At 42.6% G+C, this 15549-nt stretch overlaps 1 protein-coding gene across 3 annotated transcripts in view; it reads left to right on the top strand.

Annotated features, from left to right (window-relative positions):
- Window positions 1-5059, top strand: part of DGKI (diacylglycerol kinase iota) — a 115958-nt gene extending 110899 nt beyond the window's left edge. For all 3 annotated transcript variants that reach the window (XM_026083890.1, XM_026083891.1, XM_026083889.1), the window contains 3 exons: window positions 1475-1511; window positions 3370-3469; window positions 4943-5059. In XM_026083890.1, coding sequence (XP_025939675.1) covers window positions 1475-1511; window positions 3370-3469; window positions 4943-5059 — 254 coding nt within the window. The remainder of the gene's footprint in view (window positions 1-1474; window positions 1512-3369; window positions 3470-4942) is intronic.
- Window positions 5060-15549: the final 10490 nt, after the last annotated feature.

The following is a 15549-nucleotide window of genomic DNA, read 5'->3' on the forward strand; positions in this document are numbered from 1 at the left end:
TCTCCTGAAAGGTGTCAGGAGGTCTTTTTGTTCATTTGTTTTTCTTTTTGGTTTCTCAGGCAATTGTTTTTCTCTTTTCTCTCACCAAGGGGGCCTGCTTAGCCCCCTATATGCTTCTTCTGTGCTTAAAGGACCTTTCAGGTTGTGTGTGATTCTCCTTTTAGATGGGGAGGATTGACATAACTACCGAGTGTGGAAATGGGGATGTGTGGCATTAGAGTGTACAGTGTTTTGAAAATGGAGAGTAGCTAATGAGTTTGGAGAACTCTGTAATTGGTATGAAATGCCTTCTGCACTGCGGACTAAGGATAGCACTTTTTTGACCACCCCTTTTTCATTCTGATACAAGATGAAGGGAATGAGCTACCTGCAGTTCCAGGAGCAGGGGCAGCCAGCTGCCTTAATGATATTGAATGCATAGGTTGTAGAAAGAGTAAGGGAGAGACAGGCTGCTCTGATCCATTTCAACACAACCGCAGACTGAAAGAAGTAATGAAAAGAGGTTGTGTATAGGCCTTTGTAAATAAATAGCATGAAATTGCTCAGTTTCAGGTGAGATTTGCCATAAGCTCTTGAGGACTCTTGAATCTGAAATTCAAAGTGTGATGAAGGGAAATATTCATGCACAGGAAGTAAAATTCCTGTAAAGTTTCACGTTCCCCTTCCTAACTTTCCCTTACCATCTGGCACTACACTCCGGAGTGTTTGAGAAGAGAATAATAAGCTAGACCGCAAAGGGAAAAGTTTTTCTCATTTTGAATGCTATTCCAATCCTAGCCTTTCCATCTCACTGTAATTTAATGATGGATTTCACTGCTATAAACATCTGTCTGTAGTGAATATCAAGGACAAAAGAACATTAGCATAAATGCATTATTTTGTCCCACTTAACAAAAATCTTTTTTGTTTTTCTTAATCTTGCTTTCCTGATCATTGCTAACCAGTAGGGTACAGGATTTGCATATCAATATAAAGACTGCTGGGAATATTCCACCCTGATCTACATTCTGTATAACGCTATTAAATGGAGTAGCACAGGGATGTCATTCAGGACAGAATTTGGCTAATTTCAACTTCCTAATGACATTTTCTCTCTAGTACTAACAATAGATTTAACTTACAGTATATCAGGGTTTCCAGTATATCAGCATTTCCAATGCACTATACTTATGCGAACCACTTAATTGAGCAAGGTGAAGAGTGAAAAAATAAATGCCATGAATATTCATTCCCAATATAATTTAAAGGCTGCTACTCCCTGGTGCTGACACTCCAGCAGTGACTGTGCATTTAGAATTTTGCTAGTGCAAGGGCTTGGGCAAGCAAATACTACCTTGAAGTTCAGCATATTTGTGCAAACTGAGCTTTAACTTGGCTTCTTTTACACGTTTGCACCAGAAAACTGCTTCTGGGAGTCGTGCTCCTCCAGTCATGCGGACAAATGCTATATGACATACCTGATTCTCTTTTGCAGGTCCATCTGAATTACTGGACATGACAGACAGTGAAACGTAAGTATAGTCTACCCTGCTGTTCACATTACCCACATTACACTAGCAGAGTTCTCCTGATTTTCAAGTACAAACTTTCAAATAAAAAAAAGTCTGAAAATGGCACATTTCTTAACCCTGTCCTCTCCTCCCCCCCCCCAACCCCCCAATCAACAACAACCTCAAACCTGGCTTTCTGGCCTCAAACACGTTTCTCAAACTCCAAAAAGGGCTTCTTCCATATTGCTTCCCAGCCTCCTCCCCCTTAATCTTTCTAGAGGAATACTAGGAAGTCACTGAGGGACCAACCTGAAGACTAAATTCCAAAGGTCAAGAAAATACTTTCCTTGCTCAACATCTTTTATTCTGTCCGTTCTTGAGTCATCCAGAGTGCCCTATCCCAAGTGGTCACAACTTCTGCAACCAAAGATTTTTCTCAAGCTCTTAGAACATCAGCCCCCTCTTCTTTATTACAGAATAAAGAAAAGATTTTACTTTTCAATTCCCAACTGCTCTATGACTTGTTGCAGTGAAGATGCCACAAAGAGGATACATGGGAAGCATGAATAATTCTGGGAAGCATATGGAATATAAGAGAACCAAGAATAGCCTTTCTCATAGGGGTTAAAGAATGTGTTCCTCCAAGATTTCCATCCTACAGTGCTCTCCTCTGCTAGTGGAGGTAGCCAGGAAGGTTCTGCATAAGGTGCATGAGCCGTTCACGGGTGGTGGAGTCTGGATGGCCCACCAGTTCCTCCCCATGTGGAGGCAGAGCAAAGCCACTGAAATGAAATGCAAGTGAGCGTAGCTATGGGGGCTTCCATTTACAAAGGACTGGTCCATCTACCACTCACTCTTGAAAAGCAAAGGTTCAAGCCATAACTGCCAGTACAAATTTGTCTTTTGGTCCTCAGGTGAAAATCAGATAGTATTCAGTTCTGAATCTAGTTCTAGTGCAGCAGAGAGAGATTCATTATCAGAGGGAGGTTGCTTATTAGTATTTCAACTTGCCCTGTCATGGATTTAGATTGAAATTCCCCTATACACTCTCACTTGCTGGGTAGGTGTGTGCAAGATCTGTCCTGCTACAGGTAATTCTTGTCATTTGTCATTTTGGAGAATATGTAATGGCCCTACTTGTTTAACACTAGCATTAAGGACACCTATTCATTCCACTCAAAGCATACTTTCTTGCTTTTACTAGTCAAAGTCTGTTACGATTTCTGTAACCTCAGTAGTACAGTCAGTCTCAGAATTCTGTTACATGTAGCCCCAATCTCAGTGAAGTGCTTTGCAGTAGATCTGCACTTGCTACCTAGCCTTCTGTTTTGAAAATCCTGTGTTCAAACTTCCCCAGTAGTCCAGCAGTGAATAACAAAAACACAGATCTCCTCTCATACATCCAAGAGAGCAAGGTATGAGAGCCAGGGCAGCAAGTGCACCAGTCATCACTTTAATGGGCAGAATTTTTCTAACATCCCTCCAAGAGTGAGGTTCAGAAAAGAAATAGCAGATAGAAGAAAAATCATTGCTGTTTAGTCTGCTGTGAAATAAAAAGGTGGCTAGTTTGCCCTTGCAGCAGTTAGCAGAATTGGTGGTTGGATGCGAATGTGACTTTCTGTTCTTTGAATGCATAAAACAGTGGTTCCTTTTTCTTTCCCACCCCTCAGAAGTCCTCCGTCTGCTATCTGTGCATTGCAGGCTTTCCTACTGAGTCAGAGGATGTAGATCTTAAGGGAGAAAGTGCACAAGTCTTCCTCTGCCAGCAAGAGGGAACCTCGCAGAAATACAGCATCCTTCTCTGTCCTCTGCACCTCCTAGTTCGTAAATGTACATTGGTGTGATGTGTCTCACTGCTGGTTTCTGTACTTTGGTCTAGGGGTGAGACAGCATTACATAAGGCGGCCTGCCAGCGCCATCGCGCCATCTGCCAGCTTTTGGTGGATGCGGGAGCATCTCTGAGAAAGACAGACTCCAAGGTAACCCAGCCTAGTGAACCAGTTATAAAATACTTCAGCCAAGCGAGACCAATCAGCATCCGTCCCTGCTGTGTGCATGATTGAGGCTTCCTTGTGTGTGCCAAAAGCATTTCTTTTAAAACAAGCCATTTTTATTTAGAAAACTGTATTGATTTAAACAAGTACAAGAGACTTCAGTTCAGTCCCCAACGTGGGTCATCTTCACCACAGTGAGAGTCTGGCCTGAAACTATTCAGCGTGTTGGGTGTGAATGAGGCATCTCCATGGCACAGCAGCATCATCCTCCTGTGTGGTCAAAAGAGAGGTCTGCGGGTAGGGACCACCTGGGGGAATCTTGGGTTTTGACTGCACAGTGTCTGTGAGGCTTGATTGTTGTGGCTGACTTGCTTTATGAGGATGGCTAACCGTTTTCTTTTGCCCTTGCTTGCCCCTTCACTCACTGATGCAACACTAACCTCTTGGTGTAAGCTTGAGATGAGACATGGCTAACAGAGTCTGGGCATGAGGAAGATGTCTGGGAAAAACAAAAAGATAGGAATATTCTGTCAATATAACAATCTGATCACTTGGGAACATGGTACAGAAACTGCCTCCTGACATTTCTGTACATAAGCAACCTGCAGTCAGCAGCTGAGAGTGGTCAGACCTCAGGATTTGAGAGTCAGAAGTACCTTCACTGCAGCAAGACAATTAAGAAAAATTTCTACCATATTATGCTGTATGGAATAGCCTATTAGGGAGAGAGAGAGGTCATCTCTTTTTCAAATGAGAGTACTACACATTGCAAAAGATAATTTCTGCAACAGCTGAAATCCAAATAAGTGGATTCTAACTTGCTAATCTTCATCTGTCCGGAAATGCAGGGAGCAGGAGTGTTTTTGTGGAGAGCATTAATGCATTTCCAATAACTTATGATGTTTGAGAATCAAGACTTTTGGTCCAATTTTGCAGTAATCTTAGGGTAGCTCAGATAACAGAGTTCTGCTCTGGGGATGCACTGAAAATTGATTTGTAGTTGAGATGAGTTCAAGATGGCTCATTCTATTTTGAATGTTGGGCATCTCTCTCTGCATATTCTTAGAAGAGTTGTGTGTAGTCTGTGAAGTGCTCTTTCAAGTGTTAGCTATGATATTGTGCATTGTATTCATGTAGGAACTTTAGCCCTAAAATGAAAACTCTACTTAATTTCTTTGAGCATGAGAGCCCTTCTGTCTGATATATCAAATGGCATGTTCTTGCAGAGTTGAATGATTTGTCCTAAACTGCACATGGATTTTGAGAATCTTAAGAATCTCGCAGCTGTTGCAGAATGGTATGACTCTCATAGAAAAACTTGACTTGACAACAACTTTATTTGCTTGATTCTGCAAATTTGCTTCTACCCTACGTGCAGTAATTTCTGTGGGTCACACTTTCCTCTGTTCTTCTAAAAGTGTTAGCACAAGGTTTTCTATCTGTGTTCCTTTGTTATAGGGTAAGACCCCTCGTGACAGGGCTCAGCAAGCTGGCGACCCAGATCTGGCCTCCTACCTGGAGAGCCGACAGAACTACCAGATGGTTTCTCATGAGGACCTGGAGACGGCTGTCTGAAAATGAGGAAGAGGACCCTTGGAAATAAAAAGGCTGCACGTGAGGCACTCAGGTGTCGTGTGAGGAAGAAGCTGATGGAATCAATGTGTCTCTCGCTCTCATGGAAAATATCTGAGGACGTGCCACCAGTTTCTAAGGGCTACTGAGTCTTGCCACGGAACAGTTAGGTTCCTTATGTTAGCCCATGATGGATGAGGCGGGACACTCAAAGGTCTGTGGAATCCATGGGCCACGGAAATTTACCTTTATTGCTTCCAGCAAGTAGCATGAACTTCTCCCATGTTCATCTGTACAATTTATTAAACAAAGGAAAGAGAAAAGGGAGTGTGGGGAAACCAAACTAACTGGGACATTAAAGCATCCAACCAGGCCCTCCTCCATTCCTATGGTATCCTGCATTCCTTTCACTCTCCCATTTCCCTCACTTGTCATCAGTTAAATATACCTGTTATCTCTGTGTTAAGTCTCCACAAATGGTCAGGCAGTAGCAAAAAATTTGAGGAGCTCTGGATGCCCTTAGGAAAAAATGACATTTGTGCCTGCTGAGTTCTCTCCCTTACTGTTCCCTCGGAAGCTGGTTCCTCAATGTTCAATCACCAGGGAGTTTTCTCACTTTTGGAAAGTATTCTCTCTATTGCCTTGTTTTCTGGGGTGCGGGGTACAGATTTATAGCAGTAACAAAAGCTAACCTCCTCATTGTTGCTGGGTATATCGTTACGGTTTCCTCTTGAGGCAATCATTTGAATGGAAAGAAGCTATATGGGATAATCCATGTTGTATGACAGAGCAGAAAGTTACCAGTAAAGGTTTCTTACATCACTGTTGCGCAACAGACTGGTTCCACTCAGGTCTCAGGTCTGTCTAAAAGTTTATATCTATTTTTTACTTCCAGCAAGATGGGTTTTAAGCTGAGGAGAGATCAGTGCAAGACAAAGGGAGTTACAACTGACTGACTTATTAACCCAGTCCCCTTTGAGTTCCTGCCAGGCACAGGCAGCAAATCTAGAACATCAGCTGACGGTATAGGCTTGCTGCCATGAACAATAGAATGAGCACCTGGTCATATTGTAACAGAAAAACTCCTCCGGCTGGACATGCTAACTGTTCAATTCCACAAGGGAATTGGACCAAAGTTTTAAAGAGAGGCTGTCCCATTGGAAAGGAACAAGTGGCAACTCTTTGTTTCATTGCTCACCATAAGCTTGGAAACTTAAATTGCTTAGCTGCTGTAAAGGCCAGCCATGTCTTCTGTATTTGTCTGTTCTCTGTCTTACCTCACAGATTATAACCACAGAAGAAGAAAAAGCAAACACACACATACAGACATACACAAAATGTTCATCTTCAGGTTTTCCATCACTAAAGACAATTCAGCTGCCAGAAATAGCAGAGCTTCCACTTAGTCTGACCAATCCTCATGAAGACTCTCAAGGGCCATTCCTGGCATAATTCTTGCAATAGAGTTTTGAATTTTGCTTTGTTGTTTGTTTTGAAAGATCCACTGGTGTTTTGTTTTCACGTTTATTGCTAGGTGTAGGTTTCTGGTAGATGGTGATATCAGGATTACATGCAGTTTGGAACACATGAAAATAACTCAGGTTATTATTCAGATAAGTTTTTCTTCCCTGGTAGCAGTTGTGGAAATGAATTGAATGAGATTCCTTCCTTTCCTTTGATTTTTTTTTTTTTTTTTTTTGACAGAGTGATTGTTATGGCAGAGAGGGAGGAGCTGAAAAAATTATATTTTTTAATTTTTTCTGTTTTCAAAAGTTCATCTGATATGAGCAAAATATTTCTTTAGTATTTCTTCCTCTGGAAGGAAACTATATATATTTGTAATTTATAGATCAATGGCGATGTGAAATGTATTTTGTCTTATTTTCTATCTTTATTTTACCTTTCTTGTTTTAAAAAATAAAATATGAAAGCCAAAATCCTTCCCTTGATAATCATCCAGGGGTTTGTTGTGAAGGGCAGTTTGTGTATACATTAGAACAGAATTTGGCGATTATTAAAATAAAAAATCAGAGTACAATTTTGATGTATGTGAAATTTCCATAGGGAAGGTCCTCATGCTGTGGTTTCATGGTACGCCTTACATCATTTACCAGCTGTGAGGAAAGATGCACTGAAATATTTCTGTATATTTTACTAAAAATAAGAATTACATTAGCATCAGTTGTATCTTTTTGGTTTGTGTTACCGATGTGAGTAATGGAGGAAGCTTCAATGATACCATGGGCTGGGTTCTCTCCTGTGCTGAGGCCAAACTGGTGTCTGAGTTGAGGACGGCCAGTGAGCCCCTTGTAGCTCCCTGATCCTCAAGTCCCCCAAAATAGGTAGAATGATCAAAGGTTTGCTCTAATCGCAGATAACTTCCAGAGGGCCACAGGTAAATAATTACAACAGAGCAGGGTCTGGTCCCACTCTGTCCCAGTACTCCTCTCCTCAGTGATCCGTTCCTCCTGCCTGTGGCGTGGCCTGTGTGGGACTGGCTCTGGTGGCTCTTGGTCAGCAAAGAGAGCCCCTGTGCTGGGGAGCAGCGTGGCAGGAATGGGGAGAGCCGAGCTCCTGGAGCCACCCAGGCTCCTTAGCGGAGCTGGGTCACTCGCGAGAATCTGGCCTGCCTTTTCCCCCACAGCTGGAATATGATGCTATGATTAGAGGGAGACTGTTGTGCTTCTGGAAAGTTTCCTGCTCTGTGTACTCAGTGGGAGGCATTACTGTATGATGAAAAGAAAATCCTGCACTGGAGATAGGACAGGACCTGGCTGCATGAAGTGCATTTTAATATTCAAGGTGTTCCAAAGCACTTCACAAGTGATACCTTTAGATACTGGCAGTGTATCTGTGTAGGTAACAAAGCATATATTGTTTTCTGCAATGGCTCACATACAGCCTGGGATATCAGAACTTGGTTCATTGAGGGAAGGAGTTTGGGGCCACCGCAGGATTATTTCTTACTCCTTTCAAAGTACCCTGGGATTCTCGATGCTGGACAGCCACCAGAAGCAGGCAGACTCAGCACCAGTTACAGGTGACACGTACGTATTGAATCTCTGAGCACTTGGGCTCTAGGTTAGTACAGTATCATTGTGTCTGCTCTGTGCTGTGCCCAAATTCCAGTGTGCAGTGGGGAACTCACTTAAATTACATTAAACATTTTGATTTGCTAGAAGTATCAATGCTGTGGATGAGTGTGTGTGTGTGTGTTGCTATATATATATATTTATAAATATACAAATGTGTGTATATATAGACTCACATACACATATGCACACACACTTTTAGAACTGTTGCATTTGAATGACAAAAGTACCTAGGGATGCTCAGCTACTGGGGTTGCTGGACTGACAAAGTATCATGTTCCATCTTAATTTGTTATTAAAGGGGATCCTTTTCAGTAGAACTGAGGAGCTCCTGAATTGTTCCATTGTACTACTTTGACTCATTTTAAAGTTAAATGGAGAGAAAGAAAATATTTATAATGGTGATAAAATAAACTTACTTTTGTTATTTAATAGTATCAGTTACATGTATTATTTCATATTTCAATGTTAGAGATATCTTTATGTGTTATTCAAGACATGACAAGGTCATATGTTTCTCAATAACTATAGCATCCCTGAGGCAGTGTTGTGAGATGTGAGGTTGAGTGACTCATGTAAGGCAGGAGTTCAAGGCAAATTTTGCACTGGCTTACAAAATGGGCCTTGGACTCCAGTGGCTCTTTCACCATTTCATGTGATGGCTTGTCTGTGTTGTTGTGCATTAAGATGTCTCTGTGTAGATGTTTTTACTGACACCTGTCACCCTTGCTTTTCCCCAGCAGCAATGGAGTTGCTCAGTATCAACTCATGGTGCTGTAGGCTGGACTCTGACTACATGAGATGTCCTCTGATACATAAGGACTGTCTCGTGGAAACACCATAAGCCTAAAGAAAATAGAACAAAATTGATGTTTTGTTGCCCTTGATCTTCCCAGTTGTATGTGCAGAGCTGGCACTGTTGTGGATGGACAGATGGTTTCCCTGGTGGTGCAGCAGTGGGAGCGTTTGTTTAAGTAGTATTTAATGGCCTCTTTTGCTCATTTTTGTCTTTGTCTTTGCTGTGATAGTGATGTGCATGGTAATGAAAGACGCTAATGCACAGTCTCACCTAGAAGGCAGCTGCTATTTTCTTTCCAGCCATCCCAGATACCTGCTTGGGGGTGTGCTTACGTGTTGATGCTTCCAGTGTATCAAAAGTATGTTGAGAAGATCTGGCTCCTGGCAAACGCTATGAAATGGGCAAGGTACACTGGTAGCCTTAGGCTTGCTGGGGGTTTGATGGTACTCAAGCAATGTATGGACATGCTAGAAATTTGGATGCCTTGAAAACACTCCAAGGACAATTCTGTCGTTGCACTTCATTTACTACAGTAAGGAAACAGTTCCTCGTGCTGACCCATTTGAGGTCTGTCATTTTCCTTCCCCCATTTTTTGCCTCTCTTATGTCAGAATAACATACATGGATGAGTACTTTATAAGAATGGTGTTTAAGGTTTTGTGTAAGAGCTCTTCTACCACATAGAAAATAACATTTCTTTCTCCATTATATCTGTTCTTTTCCATTCATCAGCCACTATGCTTCCCTCCCTTTATTTTCCTCTCTGAACCTGAGCCAAAATGACATTGGTTATTTGCTTCCTAGTTAGTCAAAAGCATCAAATGTGAGTATCTGCAGTTATTTCAGCAGTCCTGGAAACAGTTTATCATAAACCTGTGCCTTTTTCTGGATGCCTCTGAAGCTACAAGACAATATTACAGGGTTCACTGTGGTACAAATCTTTTCATTTTGATTTCTTAGCAACAAAGTAGGCAACTCTTTTTCCTAATAGTCTATAGTTACAGCTTTAAAATCCCAGAAGCTGCCTGCCACACTCTGCTGATTGCAACAGAGACTCAGTAATATGCCAAAACTGACTTGTCAGCATATTGGTGAAGACGAGAATTTTACGTGGGAGGAAGCGACTTGAGCTTCAGCACTTCAACTCCTCTTGGGAGGGCAGGATGCAGTGCATGGCTGGACTGTGGAAATGCCTCAATAGGAGCTATAACCGAGCCCTGTGCCCAGCTGTTGGGGCAAACAGAGGGCTCAGGATGTCCCAGCCTTTGCTGAGGAGACACCAGTGCAGACACGTGTGGTTATATCAGGTACCCGCAGCAGCTGAATGCCAGCAGCTCAGCGCTCAGCTTAGGCCGCAAAAGCTGCCTGGAAGTAGGCTAAGCACCTGGGCAGTTTCTCACATTCAATTCTGTTTGAAACTGGCTTGAGAGCAATGAACTACCCAGTAGTCAAGTCAGACTGCAGTTACATGTACTCTTATGTTGTGCTATGGTATCATGCTTCTCTGGACTGCCTCGCCAGAGATCCTCTGTAGGTACTGGGGCTCAGGAGACTCCCTTTCTCTCTCCAGCATGTTGCCAACACCGCTGCTTGTAAGGGTGTCCACAGAGAGTAGTGCTCTCCTGTCCCCTGTACACATGCACTGGAGTCAGGCTTACCTCCCCCTGCCCTTGGCCAAGGGATTTCCTGGCCTCTGCATGGTGCCACTGCTGCAAAAGGGGAAAATTCCCTCCCTCAGGCCTTGATCATGCCAGTAAATTCATTACCTTTGACTTCAGTGTTTAGGCAGGCTTAGTGCTGAATAACCTTACTGTATTCAGCCATCAGAGTGCATCTTGTCTCCTACCTTATTTATTAGGTGCCACATTCCAGCCCAGGCTGCAGGTTCTTGTTTCTCAGACTGCTTAAAAAAAAAAAGAAGATGACGACAATCTATCCTACGCAGTACACATGTATCCGGTTACCAACAGAGTGGGGAAGAAAGGGAGCTGGAGTTGAAAAGTTGTCATTCTGATGTAGCACTTGACATTTCCTAGAGTCTATATTGGAGGCTGCCTTGCAACAAAAGCACATCTGTAATTAAGGAAATAATTTCATGCTTAGCCTTTTAAAATCTGTCAGCTTATGCTACTGTGTCCCCTCCATGAAAGAAATTTTGGGAACCTGAGAAGGTAGTGATTCTCTTAAGACACCCATATGGGAAAAGATAGAGAGTAGAAGCTTAAAAAGGCATATTTTCCTCAACAATTGGCTTCTATCATTTTGCCATCATCTAGAGACAGAATCCTGATTTGGGAAAGCTATTTCAGAGTTCCCCAATATGTTAACAGATCCAGCTTTCAAATACAAAGTGCATAGAAGCTGCAACATTTTGAAATGAGAGAATAAGCACTCTTTCTTTTAGCAATATAGTACTACATATGTAATTGCTTCATTTACAGCCAGCCTCCTTTTGCTGACAAAGTGTAACACCTGGCTCTTCAATTAGTCCCTGTCTAGGAGGCCGCTTGATGAGTAAGCGAAGTGCACGGTGGCAATCCAGTGCTCTGTTATGACAAGCACTGCAGCAATTATTCAACTATTAATGCACGAACTATGGTAGCAATCCGTTTCATAGCCTTACACTTTATTTTAATGAACAAAACGGCCTTCTGGTTCCAACTGCCTTAATGACCTTCGGTTATTGCTTTTCTCCTCAGTCTGTGGCCAAGCAGAGGGAGAAAGCAATTCCTGTTCCTACAGATATACAAGAATCCAGGCCCCATCTAGGAACTGTAGGAACCTGTTAAGTTTGTAGATATGGAGAAGAACAAGAAGCTCTTGAGCTGGATGCAACAGACATGGGCAATTTCTGCCTGGCTAATTAGGCTCTAATGGACAGTCCCATTTTTTCTAGGATTTTTTTCCCCCCCTTGTAGGACATTGACACAAAAAATAGAAGGAGAATGCAAGACTAGAAAAGTAAAGTTATGCTTGCCCCTAGGAATGGGAGACCTGCAGAGTGGATTCCATAAGTATTGTTATTTCTGGGCAGGGAGTTGTAATGCTAGCTATTGAATATCACTGTACTGAGTAATTTCGTACCACAATTAAATGTGTCCACTTTTAATAAAGTGAAATGGGTGCATTTCTTCTCCAAGCTCACTGCTCCTATTCTTTATGTTATCACTCTGTATGGGGCTCCTGGGGGCTACCCCCAGGGATCCCCACGCACGCTGATGGGGAACAGGATTCTTGTTTGCAACTCCTCGGAGCTTGGCAAAGCAAGGCAGGAGCCGAAAACTGTGCAATGACATCTCTTCCTGCTACTTAGCCATGCCAGAGGTATTCCTTCCAAACGAATGGAAACAATGCCACCTCAAAATAAATAGCTGTCTTCTGTCTCCTGTCCCCCTGCTTTGGCCCCTTTCCTAGGAACAGTTTTGGTTTTTTCTTTTTTGATCAGAATGGAAAAACTGTTCTTGATGTGTTTGTTTTAATAGGTGGGTGCAGTTGCCAGTTGTTTTCTTCTAATGGGAGAGGATTCATTTGGTCTTGCACTACTGTAATAGTGTCCCTATCTCCATAGCATGCAGTACATTAATTTCCGAGCTAATTAAAATTTGAGTTTTCTGGCAGCTAATGGCAGGGAAAAAATGGAACATAATTTCATTTAAATTTGATTTAAAATCATTTTGGCTGCTCTTTGCTTTTCCTTGCCTTTTCTGCTATGTCCTTTTCAGTCCCACCTCATTCAGGTCTTTTCCCTGTGCTTATTTCTTTCTTCCCTTGCTCGTTCTAGCTTGATTGTGACTGGAAAGGTCTGCTGGCTTATTTTGTCCTGCTCAGGTGCTTCCCTCCGATGCACTTTTGCTTGACCACAGTCACAGGCAATTGGATCTCCTCCAACCATGCCCAGCTGTGGGTAGGGAATGTTGTAATTCTGCTGTACCAGATGTGGACATGTGGCATTAAAGGGACCTCTGTGGGTAGCTGCAATGTCTGAGGGCTAAGGAGATTGGAAGCATGACAGACTTGGATAATTTGCACCTGAGGGGTTAATTATGACCATTCTAGGCTCAGTTTTAATTTCAATAGAAAAAAGAAACACTTTTTTTTTTTGTCTGCTGTCACATTCCTTCCCTTCACCATTTTCCTGTCAAATAATTTTTGCCAAGGCAAATGTGATTCTGTTGCTCTGTGTCGTGCTCGCAAGATGTGGCAGCTGCTTCCCATTGGTGAGTGACTGTGCTGTTCTCTACTGTGAAATGACTGGCCTTGCTATCGTAGTGTTTTGTGCACCGCATGTATCACAAAAATCACAGGGAGATGGCAGAAGCTTATCAGGTTTTTTTTTTTGGTTCCATTTGCATGTCACTGCAGAATGATTCTCTTCCATCTGCCTCCTTTGATCACACAACAGCTTTGGGAGAAGCAAATTAGTGGCTGAGTCTTCAAAGCACTAAGCAGCTCCTGGGAGCTTTGTCTCTCTCTAGCTTATTGCTGCACCTCACAGATCTAGGGAAAGGGAATGGGGGTGCCTTGTATGTGCAGGGAGATCCATACATCCCATTACTGGCAAAAACAACATCTCTTTGGAGGCTCCGTAATCGAAACACTCCAGCCTGTTCCAGGCCTAGTGTAAAATAAAGGGGGATATTGGTAAGCCTGTAGAAGTTGCCTTCCTTTCTTAAGGGCTCTCCCAAGCTCTTTGCATCCAATTTGTTACCCTTTCTCGTGCCAGGGGAGGGGACCCCAGTGGCAATGGTGATTCCTACCTGTTTCCTCTTGCAGCTGCCAGCATGGGATTGCCCTTTGTAATGCGTGCCATGTAGCTGCTATTTCCCCTCATCTGCTCCATGTCCTGCAACTCTGTTGGTAAACAAAATAGTCAAAGGTTAAAATCCCTTTCCAAATGGACTCAGAAGTTGCCAACTTTGGCTGTTGCCCTGTGAGGGTGTAGTGCCTTGGAGAAGGGAAGGTGGAATATAACTACCAGCCTTTTCCCTGTAGGAAGCTCTGCGAGGTGAAGCGTGCTTTCACAGTGGGAAGTGAAGGTTATTTTTCTTATGTCTGTATTATTCTGTACTGTAAACCCTACACCAGTCATTTTGGATGCAGTTGGCTTTTTGGAAGCAGGATGCTTTTGAAAGATTTTGGAAAGTCTAGCCAATGCTGTAGCTGAGGACTTGTATTCTGCATCTCCCACACAAACCTTCTGGCAGTCCATGGAAGTTTCAGGTCCTCTCTGAGTCAGTGAGCAGAACATTTTGCTACAAACTACATGCCTTCGTTTTGTGCCACTGTTATTCCTACTTTGCTTCTGCACAGCTTTCAGAGCAGTTATGACTTTGCAGCCTTTCACTCAAAATAACCATGATGCATTGTGGGCAGACATGATTTTCTTATGGATTCATCGAGCTGCAAGTGCATGCTAATGAAAATGCAATGCACATAATGGTTGAAGATGGTTTATGAGACTGTCACTGGTAGCTCAATGGGGATTTTTCCTGAGCAAGAACTGACTTGTTATTTTATTACAAAACATGGAGGTTGTGCAAAAAATTGATCATCATGTTCAATAATATGCTTCTGCCTCATGATAGCTTGCAAGTCTAACCATGTGTTATATGGTTATGTCACAGAACAGGGAAAGCACTTGCTGCATGTAATAATTAACCAGCGTGTCTTTCTGGAGGTAATGTGGTCAAAGGGATAGAGCAGAGGGTAGCAAGTCAAAGGGTTGCAGTTTTATTTCTATCTCTGTTATTTAGTGACAGTATTGGGCAAGTCATTTAACCTCACTGTGCCACAGTTTCCTTATCTGTAAAGCAGGGATAATATCAACCCCCTAGGTAAGGTGCTTTGCACTGTGTGGCTGAAAAGTGCTATATATTAACCATTCATCAGTGTTTCATTATGCCTTGTACTGTTGCTCCCATTTAATATCATGCTTCTTTTTGAACCACTTTTTGAAGGAAGACAGGAGTAGCCCATGCTTTTCTTTTTGGTTTAGCTGACTTTATTTGAGACAGTAAAGAGTGCTGGGGGAATGACAAGTTTCTAATGAGCTGATTTGCACTTTTCATGCTTGATTGCAATGTTTGAACTATCTCATATTAAAAATGTTAACTCAGTGACATTTCCAGTGAATAAAGGCATTTAGGTGATTGCCCAAGCTCCAGAAGATAGTATTTTGCTCAATTTTAGGGCAGTTGTGTTCCATCATATTGAATTCATTGAGCACAGACTGTTTCATTTTGGAAGGCCTGTCCAGAAAGTCCTTCCTTCTGTTTCCATTGAGGTATCACTTCTTCAACAGCCCAGGAATCACCACTGGAGTCTGTTGATGCAAAAGGTTTCTGGGGAAGGAAGTAGAACAAATGTGGGAGCAGACTCTCCCGCCTTCACACTAACATCTGCTCTGGCCACTTGGCAAATGAGTGATGAAAACTGGTGAAGAATGAGGGCTCTTTGCTGTTAGGGAAGTTAGAGAACTGGGGATGTCTCCTGCAGAAAGGAAGAAGGCTAAGCCAGTGTAAAATGCTGTGAGGTTTACAAAGAAGTCATTGTCAGGAGGGATGGTGATGAACAGGCTTGCGATGGAAGGGCTGAGTTTCCAC

Source organism: Apteryx rowi, unplaced genomic scaffold, assembly GCF_003343035.1.
Source record: "Apteryx rowi isolate R43461 unplaced genomic scaffold, aptRow1 scaffold_62, whole genome shotgun sequence".
Lineage (NCBI taxonomy): Eukaryota > Metazoa > Chordata > Aves > Apterygiformes > Apterygidae > Apteryx > Apteryx rowi.